This window comes from Pelobates fuscus, chromosome 5 (assembly GCF_036172605.1).
Source record: "Pelobates fuscus isolate aPelFus1 chromosome 5, aPelFus1.pri, whole genome shotgun sequence".
Classification (NCBI taxonomy): Eukaryota; Metazoa; Chordata; class Amphibia; order Anura; family Pelobatidae; genus Pelobates; species Pelobates fuscus.
This window is the reverse complement of record NC_086321.1, coordinates 105,287,577-105,307,308: the sequence shown is the minus strand read 5'-3', so window position 1 is coordinate 105,307,308 and position 19,732 is coordinate 105,287,577. Positions and strand designations below refer to the sequence as shown.

Below are 19,732 nucleotides of genomic sequence, written 5' to 3'. Positions count from 1 at the left end.
ACAAAATGGAGTCACCTCTGTTCAGAGGAGACTTGCAGTATACACTTTTAATTTCCGTCTTAACACAAAATGTCTGCCAGGATTAATATACTGACAATTTACCCTGTGGCCAGTTCAATAAGATAGAATGTGCTACTGCTCTAAGCTCTGTCTGGAGTGTGAAAAATAGTTATTTTTCAAGAGGGAATCAGCTGTAAAAAAAACTAGCTAGGGGTGTTCCTTGTGCAAAAAAATAAAAAATGAGAATAAAAAGACAAAGTCTAAATCCTAAACCAAGGACCAGCCCTCCTACTCACATTACAGTACAGTGTAGAAACATGTACCAACATCACCAACGCATGTTCCATCTAAATCAGTGGTGGAAGGCAAGGTGGTTGTTTGAAGCATGAGGTTAAAAATCCATTTGTTTGTAGTATTAGTGAAAAAATGTGTCATGCTATTAAGTGAATCCTATAACAGATGATATACTTTAAATTTCCATAGGGACACTAACCCATAAGAGAAAGGTGACCGGATCATTTACAGGATCAAACCAGAATACATGTGGAAATGGCCATGGAATACAAGTTACCAAAAAGAACATTTAAAAAAAATGTATTTATTTATATAGCAGTATGATAAAGATAAAAGACAACCTACAATCAAATAATAAGCTGTTGCAAATGGTCACATAAGTGAAGGCAGTGAACTGAATGGGAGACAGTGTAGACAGTAGAGGCCTCCATTACTGTCTGTGTGTTGACACACGTCTTCTGTTTATTACATAAATTACACTGTTAAATATTTAATTTGTTTTCACAAAAATGCATGATCAGACAATTGCAAAGCTGAACGTATACCTTCCAGTATAACAAATGGGTGAAGAGGAACAGTTTTGTTTTAGACGGAAGAGCTGGAGATGCAGTTAGAGGGGCTATTGTGAAATGTGAGAAGGAGAGAGAGGGAGATAGAGAGATTTTTGTTCAAAATAGGTACACTGTAAGCTATGAGATATGAAAGTTATCACCCTTTGCTCGTTAGTTTAAGATCAATAGTAAGATTACAATAGTACTGCAACTGATAATACAACTCACCCCAATCAACATCACTTATTCTTGCAAAAGAGCGATCTCTCAAAATTCTAAAGGAATAAAAATTAAAAAAAATTAAAAAAAACACAAAGAATAAGCAAGAATTTAAATCATCCACTTACATACATGGATTTCCCCAGAGCACATCTTGCACCTCATAACCCATATAAGCCTTTGTTTTATTTTATTTTTAATTTAAACCCAAGGTTTCATCTAATAACATGTGGAATACACCGTGTCATGAGGATCAGATGCATATTTCCTGCGAATAATTTAAATTTACCATGGCAACAATACAAAAAGAAAAAAAATTATACATAACAGAAAAATGCTTAGTATGAATCACTCAGCTGCAAAAACCTTTAATTTTGCTTTATTTTTTGTATTGAGATAGAAAATGAAAAATGTTAGTACCGGTATGTGTGTTGATTTGTGGTACACTATTGTCATTTACTTTATTTAACGAAGTATTTTCACTATTTAGTTGCATTTTGTTACAGTTTTTAATTTACTCAACCCAGAAAATATTATCAAAAAGTGCTTTAAAAATGCATATTCGTGTTGGTGAGAAGGTCCCATATATCAAAAAGTATAGAAGTGCCTATTTCAAGAGAAATCTGCACGCTTATGAATGAACATGGCCCATAAACATCAAGCGCACAGCTAGTTGGGCTTTCTGATTCACTATGCTTGAACGATTGTTTAAAAGGAAGTGAAGCATCCACATGGTTGCATTAGTCTAATGCTATCCTATAAGAAGCAGTATATTGGGTGATTGCAGTATTTGATTGGTGCATTTGCAGCAATTGCTACACATTGTCCTGATACTATGTTTGAAGTCTTCAGCTAAACATGTAGACATCTAATGTGAGTATTGCAGATCAGCCAGGACTTAACCAGGAAATCCCTCTAGTGGCCATCTGAGTGACTGCCACTGGAGGTGTTTCTAGGCTCTAAGGTAAACACTATTTTCTCTGAAAATACAGTGTTTACATGAAAAGGTCTGCGGTTATCCCCTATACTCACCTGAACAACCTCATTAAGCTGAAGTTGTTCAGGTGACTATAGGGTCCCTTTAATAAGCAAAACATTGGTGAGGTAGAAGGGCACATGCAAGCCGTAGTCTTTACTAAATTATGAATAAAACAGACCCCCAATTCCAAAGCAAATGGCAGGTTGTCAACTGCATTCCATATTAATATTATTTATAAAGCGCCAACAGATTTCGCAACACTGTACAATAGGAGGACTAACAGGCATGTATTTATAACCAGACAAGTTGGACACACAGGAACAAAGGGGTTGAGGGCCCTGCTTAATGAGCCACTATACCCCATGTTACAGGGAGTGGGGTATAGTGACACAAAAGGTAGGGGTAGAGTAGAACACTAGGTTGCTAGAGAAATATTCACCGGGGGCTTTTTGTTTTTTGTTTTTTTAAAACAGTTGCAGGAGAGGAACCAGGGTGTGGGGAAGGAAAGCTATTAACATTTTAATTTATATGCTTTTGTGAATAAGTAAACTTTCAATAATTTTTTTAAAGGAATGGAAACTGAGTAAATGTCTAATGCAGGGAAGGGAGTTACACAGAAACGGTGCAGAAGGCTTGAAGGCGAGCATCAGAGGTGGGAGTATGGGCAGAGGATAAAGGTAGGTTTTCGGCAGAGCGTAGGGGTATAGACAGGACATACTTGTGTATTAGAGACAATAGTTTGGTTGGAGCAGCATTACGTAGAGATTATAAATCCTTACACGGAAATTCATGACAGGGAGGAAATAGGCAGCTATTCTGCTTTAAATCCTATCCTACCAGAAGTCCTTAAACCCTTGTTCTGGGTTTTTCTTTTGACTTTTTGGTGGTGGAGGGTAGTTCTGCAATAACTAAAGGAATGTAGCCATAAAGTCAGTAACTAGCACAGAAAGAATATTCCCATTAGTTTAATATGCAGACTTACAAACTCAACAGCAATTACTTACCCAGCATTATTTATGACAATATCTGAAAGAAAAAAAAAAAAAACATAGTTAACACGTCATGTAAACCACAAAATCTTTCAACAGTTTTAGTAAGGCTCTTTAATATCACTGCTCTTAATAAATCCCCAGAGAGTAATTACACATACACCAGCACATACATGCTCACACAGAAAAAAATAAAAATAAAAAAAGACACGTGACAGGCTCCTTTCACCACTGATTAGCACACCTACTTTACAAAATTTAGTAAGCAATGTACAGCAGACAGCATTCAAAGTAAACATGGCTCCTGTTTCACTCAGAGATTAGCAAGAATTGTAGAGGAAGGTGAACAAGTATGAGTGTGCAAAAACAAATAAATAAGTAGGGTCGTATAAATTATGAGTAAAGGCATATGCACAAATGAGGAGGACAATGAGAATCTGACACTGGAGAAAATATGGCAAAAAATTATAGTCAAAGGAGAGCATATGGCAATGAGGTGGATCGTGGCTATTGGAAAGGTATATATAATCCACACCTATAAAGCACTGATCAATTCTAGCCCCTCCTATATTTCTTCACTGATCCACAGGTATGCCCCTTCTTGGTCTTTACGCTCTGCCCATGACCTTCTCCTGTCCGCTGCTTGCTCACATACAGTCAACACTTGCAGGACTTCTCGCAGGTGTCTCTTTTCCTTTGGAATAGCCTGCCTACGACCATCAAGCTCTTCCATAGTCTTCAATAATTTAAAAAGTGCCTCAAAACCCATCTCTTTAGGAAAGCTTATGGCCTCCCACATACCGGTCCCTTGCTCTCTCCTTAAAGGCAGCACTCTATTCTCTCCTCCATCTCTGCTTCACTCCGCCTTGTTGGATTGCTACCTCCTGTCCTAATGTGTTTTATAACCCACCTCCTATAGACTGTAAGCTTGTTTAAGCAGGGCCCTCTTCAACCTATTGTTACTGTAAGTTTTTGTAATTGTGTAATTTATTGTTAAATCTCCCCCTTTGTTAATATTGTAAAGCGCTACGGAATATGCCGTCGCTATATAAATACCAGTACTTGGGGAAGACCAGACAATAAACCGGAGGAGAGTATACTTGTTGAATGAACGTTAAACCACATAGGTGACACAAGTAGACTGACAAGTAGGGTGTCACAGGGAGGGGAGTAATCTGACAGTTCCAACTAAAATTAAGCAGCAAAATAATAGCATACAGATACTCTGAACAGGTAATGGACATGGTCTAGTAGTAATGTAATATATTTACATTTCTGATTCTTGGCATGTTATTTTACAAATCTTCAAAACTTGTCTATAAAAAAGGAAGTTTTGAGTAATGAGTACAATACTACTACTAAAATGTTTTAAACTTTCCATGTAAATAAGACAATTGATTGACGTGCCATCTTTAAATATCCACTTCTCCACTGCCAGACTAATAAAATCATCTATTTGCAGGCTTAGCTGCTTCCATCTGTAAGACACCAGTTGGGGGTGAGGGGAGATTAATATGAAAGGTGTTGATTGTTTACCTATTCTGCCAAAAGCATCTAGTGCTGTCTGGACAAGTTTCTCTCCATCCTCCACTGAATCTGAAAGAATGGAAATTAAAACAATATTAAAATGAAGGCAAAACAAGATAACTAATCAAGATAAGAGTATTTAACAAACATATTGACTTTTACTATTCCCGTTATCAAGAGAGGACATTGGATAGACTTAAATATTAGCTCCAAGTATTCCTAGATCATCAATCAGAAGGCTAAAAATGTTACTGACAAAACAGCAATGGGATTTAGCGGTTCACAGTGTTCAGCAAGAAATGATAACCACATCTGTCAGCTTATGCTGACAATGGAAATTCTCAGAGCTGATTAGGAATTGGCATCTATAAACATAAACCAATGTTTAAAAAAAAGCACACACGCAGTGAAATTAAAATAAATAAATAAAAATACAAGAAAGGCTTAAATAAATGCAATACAATATTTTCAGAAGGAACATATTTGCAAAACCAAAAATAATAGGTTGCCAATTACAGAACTTGAGATAGTTTGATACTAAAACATCAGCAGGAATCCTAGCGGGTAATTTTAGATATGGAGGGCAGTAGACAGACGTGTTACGGTTCTTCTTAAGAATCTGACCCTTGAGAATGAAAAAGCTTTCGACCTCAGTGTCTTTTTAATGGAAAATAAATCCACTTCTAGGAAATACATGTTTTTCCTAATCCAAAAGAAAAACGATCATGTACAAGTTGTAGACAAGGTTTTCAGTTAAACAGATATAATATGTATGTGTATGTATGTCAGCGCTGAATTAAGCATGAGGCTGACAAGGCATTTTCTTTGGGTGGCACTTTCAGGGGGCGGCAAAAAAAAGCCACTCCTAATCTCCCTGGCCGATGCCTTGCCAACCTCTTGTCCTGGGGGGCCAGGAGCTGGACGGCTGGCCACCTCAGAGTCCCCCCCCCCCAGGCTGCTCAGCTCCCTCACATGCCCCGCATTAATGCCGGAGCCGGAAAATGATTTCACTCCGGCAGCGGCATCACCAAGAGGCACGCGAGGATCAGAGTTCCCTCGCCGCCTACCTCCACCATTCCCCTGTCTGACCACCTGTGCCTGCCACTGGACCACAGGGAAGAATCCACTCCAGCACTTTCAAAGGTAGGGAGGCTGGGTGGATTGACATGTAAACAAAAATTTTAAAAAATTGTGAGTGTGTTAGTGAGTGTCTGTCCGTGAGTGGGCGTGCATCCGTGAGTGTGTGTGTGTGTCACTGAAAGTGTATATGTGTTTGTCAGTGAGAGTGTATACATATCTGTCAATGAGAGTGTGTGTCAGTGTATGTATGGGTGTGTATCCATGTCTGTCAGTGAGTGTATGCGTGTCTGTCACGGATAGTGTGTATTTGTATGTGTTTGTCAGTGTGTATCTGTCAGTTAGTGTATAAGTGAATACAAATACAAAAAGATAAGTCCTGCGCTTACTCCCATCACTCCTGGGTGGCAGCAACGACCACAGTACACATCAGCCACCTTACATACAGTAAAAACCAAAGAAAAAGTTACCTGCGCTTTCTCCTGAATCCCTATGTATATTTAAACAAATAGAGGTAATTCAGTTTCCCAGTGACCATTGGAAGGAATGCCCGCCTGCCAATGTCAAGGCAGACCCCTCCTAGGCGGGTCCAAAACTGACCTTTCACCTTGCTTCCTTGAGCTTCTGGCAAAGATATCTCTAATGAGACAGAGAGGGGTATTTTTATATACACCCCTATATATGGTAATATATTTATTAACCCTTAATAGGGAACACATGGGATGGGCGGCAGCATTGTAACAAAGCTGTGTGATACAAAAAGTGAATACAAATACAAAAAGAGAAGTCCTGCGCCCACTCCTGGGCGGCAGCAACAACCACAGTACACATCAACCACCTTACATACAGTAAAAACCAAAGAAAAAGTTAGTGTGTAAGTGTGTCTGCCGGTGAATGTGTAACTGTGAGTGAGTAACTGTGAGTGAGTAACTGTGAGTGAGTGAGTAACTGTGAGTGAGTGAGTAACTGTGAGTGAGTGAGTAACTGTGAGTGAGTGAGTAACTGTGAGTGAGTGAGTTACGGTGTGTGAGTCACTGTGAATGAGTCACTGTGAATGAGTCACTGTGAATGAGTCACTGTGAATGAGTCACTGTGGATGAGTCACTGTGGATGAGTCACTGTGAATGAGTCACTGTGAATGAGTCACTGTGAATGAGTCACTGTGAATGAGTCACTGTGAATGAGTCACTGTGAATGAGTCACTGTGAATGAGTCACTGTGAATGAGTCACTGTGAATGAGTCACTGTGAATGAGTGTGTATGTCTGTGAATGTGCATGTTAGTTAAACAGTGTGAGTGACAATGACTGTGTATGCATCAGTGAGTTTTGTGTTTGTTAGGAAGAGAAATTTGGAAGGGGGGGTGCCCAAGTTTTGTCTAGGGAAGCACAAAACCAGAATACACCACTGATGTATGTGCAGCTTGTACTTAAAGCAAACAAGCTAAATAAACTAAAACAGATTGCATACAGTTATATACTCAAAACCAGGCATATCAATCGCTGTCCTCCCCCCTCCCTCATATTGCTGAACTGCAACTTCCATGATTCATGATTTTCTGACCATATATAAATTGTTGTCAAATTCTGGGATTTGTAGACTAGCAGCATTTAAGGAGCACAAGTCTGCGTTCCCTGCTACAAACAGTGTTAAAATTGCTATGTAGCATGGTCAGTATAGATATCTGGCCTCAGCCACAGGTAACTCAAATGTAGATAATACAACAGTTTTGTTTAAAAATGCACTCCAAGCTACAAGTGATCTCAATTTATTAATACATAGACAGGCCCTTGAAATTCAGAGTCCTGTGCTACTAGCCAGGACTTAAAATGTTCTACAAGCTGTAGCACATGCACTGCCAGGGTTGAATTTCTACTCGCCAGTGGTGAGTGGAAATATGGATTCCGGCTATAATTTATTTTTTTTTTAATCAGTTCCTCCAGTTAATGGCTACATTGGAGTATTCTCACCACACCTGCTCCCCCAAATCTGTTATTTTTCTATTGTACAACCAAGATCATGTATTTTTTTCCCCCATGAAATATATTTGTAGCTTATGTTCCATTAACATGTAGGCAAAGCCAATTTTTAATCAAAATAGTTCAATGTCCCTACCACAATGTATGTCTCCTATGCAGTGCCATTATTTCAAGACAGGTGCACTTTAAGGATGCTAGAACATTTAATTATTATTGCCATCTAGACTTTACGGAAAAAGATAAGCAAGTAATTTAATCAGGCAGAATTAATGTCAGATTTCTACTACTTTTTAAAATCTTTTAATGTGAACTTTGACACACAGACTAGGAAGACATGAATGCAAAAAAAACTATAATTACTCCTCAATGCCAGGAGATCTTCCTATAATAAATGAGACATTCTTACCTAGAGCACGCCAGGCATTTTAAAGAGTTTGATGAACTTGGTATGCAAACATATATCAGACCAGCAGCACTACTTACCATAGTTAGCCACAGCTTTTCCACCTTTTGCTCTTATTTCTTCAACAACCTTGTCAGCGGCTGATGAACTTTTGCCATCTCCCTTGAAGTCACCTCCCAGATCATTTACTGCAAAAATCACAGAAAATTAGGAGATTAACCAAAGCTAAATGGTTTTATAAAATTGTATGAATCAAAACATGACATCCTTTCAAAGATATAATTATAACATTTTTATTGACCTGTATATCATTAAATAGCTATGGCCAGGTGAATATATAGGTCACTTAAAGGAAGAAAATCAATATGCACTTGTTCATACTTAAAGGAAAACAATAGTGTTAGAAATACAAAACTGTATTCCTAACATATTTTTCCGTCTGCCTCTCCCCCATCTTAAAAGGGTTAAAAAACCCTTTCTTTCACGTGCCGAGTTCTCTCAGCTCTGGATCGATCTCCTCCACCTTCCTTAACATCAACCAAAGGGAGATCATAGTTTCACAGCATTAAGCTCATAAAGCACCCATAAACACCTATATCGGCTGCCGGGAAGGAAGCCCCTAGAGGTGGAGTTACCTTTCAATATAATTATTGCAGTTTCTCAGAAAATGCTACTTCTTTACATTGCAGGGTATAACAGACAGGGGCACTACACCCAGACTTTTTCTCTGAGATGAAGTGATCTGGGTGCCTATAGTGGCCCTTCAACAAAAAAAAAAATCATAAAAAAATTTGAAAAAAACGACTGTGCGTGGAAAAGGTGCATAAAATAGAAGCATCTTATAGTGCTTCTACACTCTATATGTGGGAAGGAGAGATACCCACTAAACATGCATTCAGAAACAAGGATTATTGGAGGAACAAAACACCGCCAATCTATAGAGTGGAGCACATAAATAGAAAAAAAGTGCTCTGTGCATGGAAAAGGCGCTTAAAATAGAAGTATCTTATAGTGCTTCTACGCTCTAGTGGGTTTATATACACACACCATTTGATGTGCTCCACTCTATAGATTGGCGTTGGTTTGTTCCTCCAATAATAGTATTTAGAAAAGTGGGCAGACTAGATGGGCCAAATGGTTCTTATCTGCCGTCACATTCTATATGTTTCTATAATCTTGTTTCTGTAAACAACACAAATTGCCCTCTACAAACAATATTAGCTGTAATCTGGAAAGGCCATTATATAATTTTTTGATCTGACCATACATTCATAAAGATCAGAGAGTTCTTTACAAACAATATACCAAAGCAAACTAATTTTACAAAAAACAAAATGCAGTCCGCACTTAGGAGTAAACCCATATGATCCACAGAAAAATACACATAAATAATAAAAAAAAGTGCACATTTATTGATAGAAAAATAGCAGTGAGCTATGGTAGAAAATAGTCATGGCAGCACTCCAAAAAGCTGAATATAGGAGTAGGAATATGGAGTAATGAAAACAGCATATAATAATCACAAGATGAATATACGGGTATCCAAGCAAGGACAACACACTTGCAAAATATAGTAACACTTAGAGAATTAAATATAGGTAGTTGTGATACCTGCTGCTGCTGGAGGTGAGGAAGACCACTTACACTGCCACCCACAAAAAGGTAAGAGTAGTACCCTGGTGCTTTCTCAACAGAAAATATCAATAAAACAAAAGCAACGAAAAAACTAAATCTACCTATTAGTGGGTCTTCTCTTAGTGAGAGGACTAGTGAGCAAAAAATTAAAAGGTAAAATATAACATATTTGATTCATATACAATATTGAAAGTAAAAGGTAAAATCAATAAAGAGTACAAATTCTTCTTTATTGTATCAGTTTAGTATAGATGTGATATTAAAGCAAATCAAATCATCTGAATTAGTCACTTGTATGCGATATAATGTATCCTTGTACTAGTTCAGGACAGGTGGGAGAAAGGGGGAAACAAAATTCTTAGAGACTATTTCTCCTATCATAGAGTAAGAATCTCAAGTGCCTTCAAGGGCACCCCTATGCATAAAGCCTGCTCTGTTTCTAAACCCCCAGTTGCAGCTACTAATAAAATAAGTAATAGGCAAAGCTGTTTTGAGAGGAGCTGAATCAATGAGAGAGTGCAGTTCTTTCTGTTGATATCGGTTTTGCAATGGTTATAGTAGCACTGAGTTGATAGAGATAGTCTAAGTAAGAGACTAGTACTTGATACAATATATTTCTGTGCTGGTAACGAACGGGTGAAGGAAAGTTTGGACCGAATCCTGAGCCTATTTCTACTATCACTAGGGTGAAAGACTCTTGTGCCTTCGGGGGCACACCTTAGCAAAAGACCTGCTTTGCTTCTAAACCCCCCGCTGCAATTGCTAATGAAATTAGTAGTAATATGTAGAGAAGAATTGAATAATCTAGAAAGGAAAATAACTGCACTCTCTCATTGATTCAGCTCCTCTCAACACAGCTTATTTCTACTACTTATTTTATTAGTAGCTGCAACTGGGGGTTTAGAAACAGAGCAGGTTTTATGCACATGGGTGCCCTAGAAAATAGTATTTCCCTAATGGGCCCGCGGTGCTGGTATTGCGGCTGCACGCACCATAAGGGGGCCACACACTTAGGGCCACCCGGTGAGCATGTTGCAGCAGGGGCCCGGTCGGCGCTGTGGCCCTTTAACAGCGCGACTGGTTCCCATGCTTAACGGCTGCATTGGAGGAAGTGACGACCGCAAATCACTTCCTCCCACCTCAAAGACAATGAGCCGCGCAGGAGGCTGCGCCAAGATGCCGTAAGGAGGGGGAGCAAGGAAAGCAAGACCCCCAACTCCCAACTTATCTACTTAGGGTTACCAAAGTATATTGTGTACTGAAAGAGTCATAGGGAAGCCTTGAAGCTTGTTTATGCCCAGGAAATGGTAGCCTCTTGCAAAGGTAGGAAACAAAAGAGTATCGGTCTCTGTGTCTGTGTGTGTGTTTGTCAGTATGTATGCCTGTGTGTTTGTGTGTGTCAGTATGTCTGTCGCAGTGTCAGTATGTCTGTCGCAGTGTGTCTGTGTCAGTATATCTGTGTGTGTGTGTGTGTCTGCATGTGTGTCAGTGAATGTCTATCTGCGTGTGTGTCAGTGTTTGTATCTGCATTTGTCAGGTTATGTATCTGTGTGTCTGTATGTTGTCACTGTGAGTGTCTGTTATGGGAAAATGCAAATATTACAAGTATTAGAATGAAATGTTGTATTTCATAAACTGTGTACTTTGTCTTTAAGAGATATTGCAAACTGACAAGGTGTTAGAAATGGAACATGTTTTTCATAGATGTTTCTTGAAGCAATAACCTCAGTGCATATTATGTTTATTATATTATGTTTTGTCCAAGTAGAATTACAATAACAATAATGCATAAACAAGCTTCAAGGCTACCCTATGACTCTTTCAGTACACAATATAATGTGGTAACCCTAACGCATTTCCCTCTCTCTTACTCCCACGAGATGTGCGGCCGTTAGAGCGTTGCCATGGGTTACCATGGCAAGGCTCCGCGCGGTGCGCACACCACATCTCGCAGGAGTGAGAGCGAGGGAAATGCTGTGAAGTGCTCCTGCAGTCCGCTGGGCCCCATCTGCAGAAACAGGGAGCCGGGGGGCCCACCATGCCACCGGACCACCAAGGATCATAGAATCTTCCCCCCTCCCTGGACCAGGTAAGAACCAGGGAGGGGGAATAACAGTTATTACATTACATGCATACACTAGCAAAACACACACACACACACACTGCATCCACTACACTGACACACACACTGCATCCACTAGTAAACACACACACACACACTGCATCCCCTACTCTAACACACACACTGCATCCACTACACTGACACACACACTGCATCCACTACACTGACACACACACTGCATCCACTAGTAAACACACACACACTGCATCCACTACACTGACACACACACTGCATTCACTACACTAACACACACACACACTGCATTCATTACACTGAGACACACACACACTGCATTCATTACACTGACACACACACACTGCATTCATTGCGGGGGGGGGGGGAGGAGGGCACCCAGACCTTGTGCTTTGTCAGGGCCCCAAAATTTCTGGTGGCGGCCCTGTTTACAACCCATACAGTATCCATTTAATATCCATGTTCATTTAACATCCATGTTCCATAAATAGACATCCCACTGTATACAGTTAGGTAAAGAGCAATGAGCACATGAAACTTGTAGTGTATTCAGCTCTATGGTTAGTCTGTAACTCCTGTCAGCGATCTCTGTATCTGTCACAGGATTGAGTAGGCTTTATGTGTTTCCCCACCGTAAGTCTGGGCTTCCCGCCATCACCAGGTGCCTGCAGTGGAAATCCAAAATGACCACCGTGAAATTCAAGATGACCATCACGTGCGAGGACCCGGCAGGAAGTATAGGATTGTTAGGCATCACATTCAAACCTCTAGTTGCGGTGTGGAGCGTTTTACGTGTCTGATCTCACCACAATTGGATGGATGGATCAAAGCGGCTGCATAATAATGGAAAAATCAGATGTGACAGCCCAGTGTGTTTACTTTAAAAGTTATCTTTTGCTATGGTAATTGAACTTTAAATCACACACAGGAGACTCCTGCAGACTCTAGCAAGCCATTTACAGAGCAGAAGATAAGAAATCCTAAATTAAACCGGCTGTGCAATGAAGGGAATTTAAAAATGAAATCTCTCTTTACATAGAATTGTGGAGGGAGAATGTGTAGATGCATGCAAGGGAGATGTGGTTTGGTGATTTAACTTCTAAATGGCAGATTTTCTAGCAGTTAGACTGCAAGGGCATATTATATACATCTTCCCCTAAAGTTGTTTTGGTGTTAGTGTCCTTTTAAGTATTTCTTGAAAAGGTTTATTAAATCTTCACTACCCTGGCTCTCTTTCAACGAAGTGAAGGTGCTATGCCTTATGAGCTAAGAAGCAGATTACATTTCCAGAATGGAGCTGCTAAAAGAGCTAAAGGCAGTCTGACCTCAATGCCACCTATTGGTATCTGCGGATACTTCGATAGGCATATACAACACACTCTATTAACTGCATAAAGAGAAGGCATTTCTCATAGACCCTTTGAAATATGACACATTCAGAATGTTGCCAATGCTACTGAACTAATTTTAATGACAGACTACACTGTGGAAAATCAATAACTGAACTGATGTTCATAAAACAGATTTTCTTCCCTAAAAAGTCTTCATCTTGTGAAATTGGATATTTAACATCAGATCGCAATAAGTTTGTTCCCTTCATCCCTTTTCAGAAACTCTAGTGAATCAAATACATATTTCATCACATTCAGTTCACTGAGAATTGTGGGAAATATAGTTAAACATCTGGGATGCTGTAGGCTAGCAGTCACTGATTTTCTAATCTGGACATTTAAAGTTATTCAAACGTCAGGGAATACAGGGATGTGGAATTAGTAACACCTGACACCTGGGACATGCAAATTATTTAGGGTTATTTAGGAATTCTGTCAAATCGCAGGGCTACTATGGAGAGAGCTGTGTTTAGGGATACGGCATGTGAAAGTTACATGTCCAGAGCTCATCGCTAGATGGTCAATCCGCGATTCCAGCGCACTCTGAGTCAACGCGTAATGGAGCCCGATAGAGTTTAGAAAAGATTTTGCTTTGGTAAGAATAAGAGATGCAGAGGGGCGTGGCTTGGAAGTCCGCGAAGATGGCAGCATAAACTGAGAGCTCCCCGCCGGCCTAACTTTCAACCTCACCGACCGCACTAACAATAGCCGAAAATGGGGAAAACACACCGCGCATCGAGCGCCCAGAGACCCGGGGACACCCCGAAACGCACTGTGACCCCCTCCGTGAAGCCGTACCTCGTGGCACCGGCGGATCTGGACCAGGCCTCAAACGACTCCACGGCCTCCGGCCTTTCCCACCCGCGATCCCCGCAGGGTGACCATCCACTACCGACCTCCCAAGCTTCCCTACCCGACATAATGTCCATGCTGCAGCAACTACCCACAAAAGCGGATTTGAAGACTGCAAACGCAGAACTCCGCGCGTCCATTACCGCTGAGCTGCATGCCATGCGTGAGGACATACAAGGCCTCAGCCAAAAGGTGACTCAGTTGGAAGCTGACAGCGACCACATGTCTGCGGTTCAGGCAGCAACCACAGACAGACTGCAATCCCATACCAAGATACTGCAACAAATGGCGCTTCACATTGAGGACCTGGACAACAGGGGTAGGAGACAAAATATTAGAATCAGAGGGGTGCCAGAGGCGCTGGACAAGAAAAGCCCAATCCAAGACACCTTGCTGGACTTATTTAATAAATTGCTGATGCGACCTCTCCAGACACCCATTAGCTTTGTACGAGCGCACCGCGCCCTGAGGCCTCCGGGCCCCCCAGACGGGCCACCCCGTGACATTATTTGCTGTTTGGAAAGCTTTCCACTGAAGGAGGAAATCCTCCGCAAAGCAAGGGGCACGGATAAAATAATACTGGAAAACTCGGAAGTCCACCTGTTTCCTGACCTGTCCCCAGCCACGCTATCATTTAGACGAGCCTTGAAACCCCTTACAAGGCAGCTACAAGCAGCCCAAATAAGGTACCGCTGGTGCTTCCCCACGGGCCTACAGGTTGCTACACCCAACGGCCCCTTCACGATCCTAGGGGAAGAAGACGCCCAGGCGCTGCAAAGAGAGCTGCACCTTTCGCCAGAAACTCTGACATGGCCGAACCCACTCAATTTCTACGCTTTTGCCCCCAGATCACAGGACACGGGCCCTCGCCCTCAGAGAATTCGTCCCCCCCGTACTCAAACGACCAGACCAGTGGGGACACCCAACTGAAACCCGCTCCATTCCTGGGAGGTTACCCCCCCCCCCCGGAACCGCCATGTTGACTCCACTAGCAGACTATGAACTGTACCACCCACTGCAGACCACCCTTGGCGCTTCACCGCTATTGTGAACTTGGACTGTCATTTGGTCACAGCAAGTATTATGGGAACTGAAACTCCACTTTGGGCGTGGGGGGGAATATTAGGCCTAGCTAAGATTGCCCTGGGGGGGTGAAAGGGGTACTATACCCACACTGCCGCAGAGAGGAAAGGGACCCACGAAAGGCCTAGGCCCGAGAGGGAAAACAATAGGAGCAATGCACCTCACAGCCCCATTACAAGGCCCCCCACACTCTAACACTCTAACATTTAAGGGCCCTCTATATTAACTGAGATCGGTACATTAGGCTGGGGAAGGAGGGGATGTCTAGCTTTGGGAGCGGGAGGGGGGAAGGTGACGGGGAGTTGGGAGGGGGGAGGAAAGCGGCATTGTAGGCCAGTAGACCCGCTAGGTTCTGCCGCACAGGGGGGGGGGGGGAGGGAGGGTAATCTTGAAATGTTGATGTGTTTTGTGTTATGGCTAATACTATTGCTACTGTTTTTTACTGTATTATATGGTGAGGTTGACATTCATGCTGAATTTTATATAGATTGTGCCGTAAGTCGGGGAGACGATGGATCCTAACTGGGTGGTGCCCCGAGAGGTCACAGTGGTCTGTGACGACCTTTTTGAGAGCGCACTTGACCCCCTGGACCCTACTCACTTGGGATTCCCGGACCCCCTTCGACTGCCCTACTGGAGTGAGCGACTAGAATCAGGTGAGCGGTCCCCCTCCGCCCTCTAGCGGACGGGGGGGTTCCAGCCCCCCTTCGCTCTTTTCCGATACCGCTGGTTATAGCGATTTTGTACAGACTTACCGACTGTGACTCTTGACTCCTGACTTTTTCCCTCCCCGCCTGACCCAAGCCTTCCTGTGCCCCCCCCCTTTTCCCTACCCCACCCTCCCGCTTGTCCGCCGGACGGACAAGCCTACGCTGATACACGACTGCTAGAAGAGCCCCGGTCATGTCCATTGCCCCGGCCCCCATCACGATACTTTCCCTGAACGCCAGAGGCCTTAATCAACCCGAGAAACGGTCGGGAGCGGTGAGGGAATTTCTCTCCCGTAAAGCATCGATTGTGTTCGTACAAGAAACGCATTTCAGGGAGGGGTCACGTCCCACACTGACGAACCACCACTACCCCATAGGATACTTTAGCGACTTTCAGGGGGGAAAGTCCAGAGGAACTGTGATCCTCATTCATAGACGCATCCCATTCACAGAAAAAGACGTACAAACCGACCCGGAGGGTCGATATACCTTTTTAAAGGGGGGGAGATAGCGGGCACGCTTTACACCTTCGCTAACGTTTATGCCCCAAACCGCAGACAATACCGTTTCCTGGCCCGGACACTTCGCTCACTGCGGCACTTCGCAGAAGGAGTACTGGTCCTAGGGGGCGACCTAAACGTAGCTCTAGACCCCAAATGGGACTCCTCCTCAGGACGCTCACCCGTCCCTACCCAACACATCGCGGCAATCAGGGCCTTACTGACGAGGGAGAGACTAGTGGACTGCTGGAGAGCACTACACCCTGACGAAAGGGACTATACCTTCTACTCTCACCCGCACAATTCCTACACTCGCATTGACTACCTCTTCCTTTCACAATACCACCTCCCACTGGCTCTCCAGGCTGACCAAGGCACCGCAACGTGGTCGGACCATGCACCGGTGTCGGTCACCCTGGAGTCTCCCCTTTTCAGACCTAGGGTCTCTAAGTGGAGGCTGAATGAAGCTCTGCTTGCCATGCCAGAACTGACTGCAGACATAGACACCACACTCCGGGACTACTTTACACACAATGGCGACCAGACGTCCCCCACCATACGATGGGAAGCACACAAAAGTGTTATCAGGGGGCATTTCATACAAAAGGGCGCTCTCCTGAAACGACAGAGGGAGGCACGCATGACTACACTATTAGCAGACATACACCGCCTAGATACCCTCAACAAACGCCTCCAACTCCCTACCCACCAAGCCACGCTGTTAGGTCTGAGGAGGGAACTGACCACACTCATACAATCCCAACACCATAGGGCAGTCCTACGACACAAGGCATTCTTTCATGTAAACGGTAATAAGAGTGGGAAGCTCCTAGCACGCATGCTCAACAAAAGAAGGCGGGACACATACATAGACCGCATTCGGGACAAGGACGGGAACCTCCACAGACACCCCACCAAGATACAGGAGATCATTCGATCATATTATGCAGACTTATACTCCCTACCACGACCGCACACTGACACACACACTCTCAGACTCCGCGACTCTATAGATGAGTACCTCTCGGCCCATACACTCCCCGCCCTAGCGACTGACGTATCAAACCGACTAGAAGAACCCATTACCACGGAGGAACTTGCGCTAGCGATTAAAAGCTCCAAATCAGGGAGAAGCCCAGGCCCCGACGGGCTACCACTAAAATATTACAGGACATACGCTGACATACTTTACTCCCCATTGACAGACATGTTCAATGCGATCAGAGAGGGACACGAACTTCCCGGACAGGCTCTAATGGCGCCCATTACTATCATCCCCAAAGAAGGGAAGGATCGAGAGCACTGTGGCGGCTACCGACCCATATCCCTCATCAATACGGACATTAAACTCCTGGCAAAAGTCCTGGCGACTAGACTCCAGACGCATGTTCCCGGTCTGGTCCACGCAGACCAGGTTGGGTTTGTGCTGGGTCGAGAGGCTAGGGACAACACTATCAGGGCCCTGACACTAATGCATAGGAACACCGAGTCGAACACGGGCCTTCTCCTACTCTCCACAGACGCGGAGAAGGCCTTTGATAGGGTCAATTGGGAATACATGTTCCGGACATTAACACACCTGGGAATGGGACCACACCTTTTGGGCTGGATTAAAGCCCTGTACTCCAAACCGACAGCACACGTACTGGTCAATGGGGCCCTAACAGACCCGTTCCCTATATATAACGGTACGCGTCAGGGATGTCCCCTCTCCCCGCTACTTTTCGTCCTGGCGTTGGAGCCATTCCTGAACACCATCAGACATCATCCCGACATTACCGGCATCCACACAGGAGACACGCACCACAAAATTGCCGCCTACGCGGATGACCTACTGTTTTTCCTCACACATCCAGAGGTCTCCCTGCCCAACCTAGTGCAGGCCTTCCACACATTCGGACTCCTCTCGGGATTGAAAATTAATTTCTCGAAATCCTATGTCTTAAACATTAGTGTACCCACACCTCGCGCAGACCAACTGCGCAGGAGCTACAAATTCCAATGGGCCTCGGACAAGATACGCTACCTGGGTACTTGGCTGACAGTGAGCGCAACCAACCTGTACGCGACAAACTTCACCCCATTACTGACCCAATTTCGGAAAGAGATGAGGGAATGGGCCTTCCCCCACATATCCTGGTTAGGTAGGGTGCAGGTGGTGAAGATTAATTTTTTGCCACGTCTGCTCTACCTCTTCCAGGCCTTGCCTATCCTGATCCCAACCTCTTTCTTCACGACACTCCGGGGAGCACTGGGGTCCTATGTGTGGAACGGGAGGAGACCCAGACTGAAATACTCACTGCTCACACGGCCCAAAGACAAAGGAGGACTAGCCCTCCCAGACTTTCTGCTATACTACAAAGCGTGTCACCTACAACGAGTAGTGGAATGGTCCAAACTAGGGGTACACAAGCTGTGGAAGTCCTTGGAGGGACACGCAGCGGGGGTCCCCGCCGCCCTACTCCCATGGCTCCCAGCGGGAGGTTCTGGGAGGGAAGCCCGTTACACACCCTACACAAAAGCGACTCTGACGGTATGGAGAAGGAGTATAGGGCGTCATGCTCTTAGTACGCACCCCTCCCCCTTACTGCCTCTCACCCATAACCCGGACTTCCAACCAGGCCTGGACCCGAAGGCCTTGCAAATTTTAGTGGACGACCCCCTACCCCGACTGAGACATGTCTGTTCCAACCGGGGACTGAAAGACCTGACAGAGTTACGTGGGGTGACCCCTCAGTCCTTCCTGACGCGTTTTCGCTATGCACAGGTACGCAACTACATAAAACTCCTCCCACAGGGACAGGCTTTGGGCAGAGATCTCACAACTTTTGAGAGACTATGCTCAGCCCCTGACCCACTACCACATGGAATTTCACACCTCTACTCCCTCCTCCAAATGCAAACTCCAGTAGAGACACCTAACTTTATGTGGAAATGGGAGGAATCCCTAAATAAGACGTTTAGCGCCCTTGAATGGGAAAAGATCTGCAATACTGTTCACCACTGCTCAACATTTAGCAAGAGTCAGGAGACTGCTTATAAACTGCTCACGAGATGGTACCACACACCAGCTACTGCGCACCACATAAACTCTCAAGACTACCGCCTATGCTGGAGGTGTGAGAAGGAGATAGGCACACTCTTACACATTTGGTGGTACTGCGAACTGATCCAACCGTTCTGGCGCACTATCCACCAAGTCATAGCCCGCTTCTCAGATAACCCCCCACCCCTTGAACCGGCAGCTATGCTGCTCCACCACACGCCCACCCCCACGTCCAAATATAAAAAGACACTCACGATCCGAATCATTAATGTAGCAAAACAATTCATCCCACAGTTTTGGAAGAATAAAACGGCCCCGCCCTTATCCCAGTGGTTTGCCCAAATGGAGGACATCAGAGCAGTTGAGGAACTTATCATGTACGCGGCTGGCCCGCAAAAACAAC

The 19,732-nt window shown here is 43.9% G+C and overlaps 1 protein-coding gene across 1 annotated transcript in view; it reads right to left on the bottom strand.

Moving 5' to 3' along the window:
- HSD17B4 (hydroxysteroid 17-beta dehydrogenase 4) overlaps positions 1-19,732 on the bottom strand; it is a 223,499-nt gene that overhangs the window by 148,780 nt on the left and 54,987 nt on the right. Inside the window, exons 3-6 of the mRNA XM_063454119.1 lie at positions 8,098-8,205; positions 4,569-4,628; positions 3,048-3,069; positions 1,074-1,120 (exon numbers count right to left, since the gene is read on the bottom strand). Of these exons, the coding sequence (XP_063310189.1) occupies positions 1,074-1,120; positions 3,048-3,069; positions 4,569-4,628; positions 8,098-8,205 (237 nt within the window). The remainder of the gene's footprint in view (positions 1-1,073; positions 1,121-3,047; positions 3,070-4,568; positions 4,629-8,097; positions 8,206-19,732) is intronic.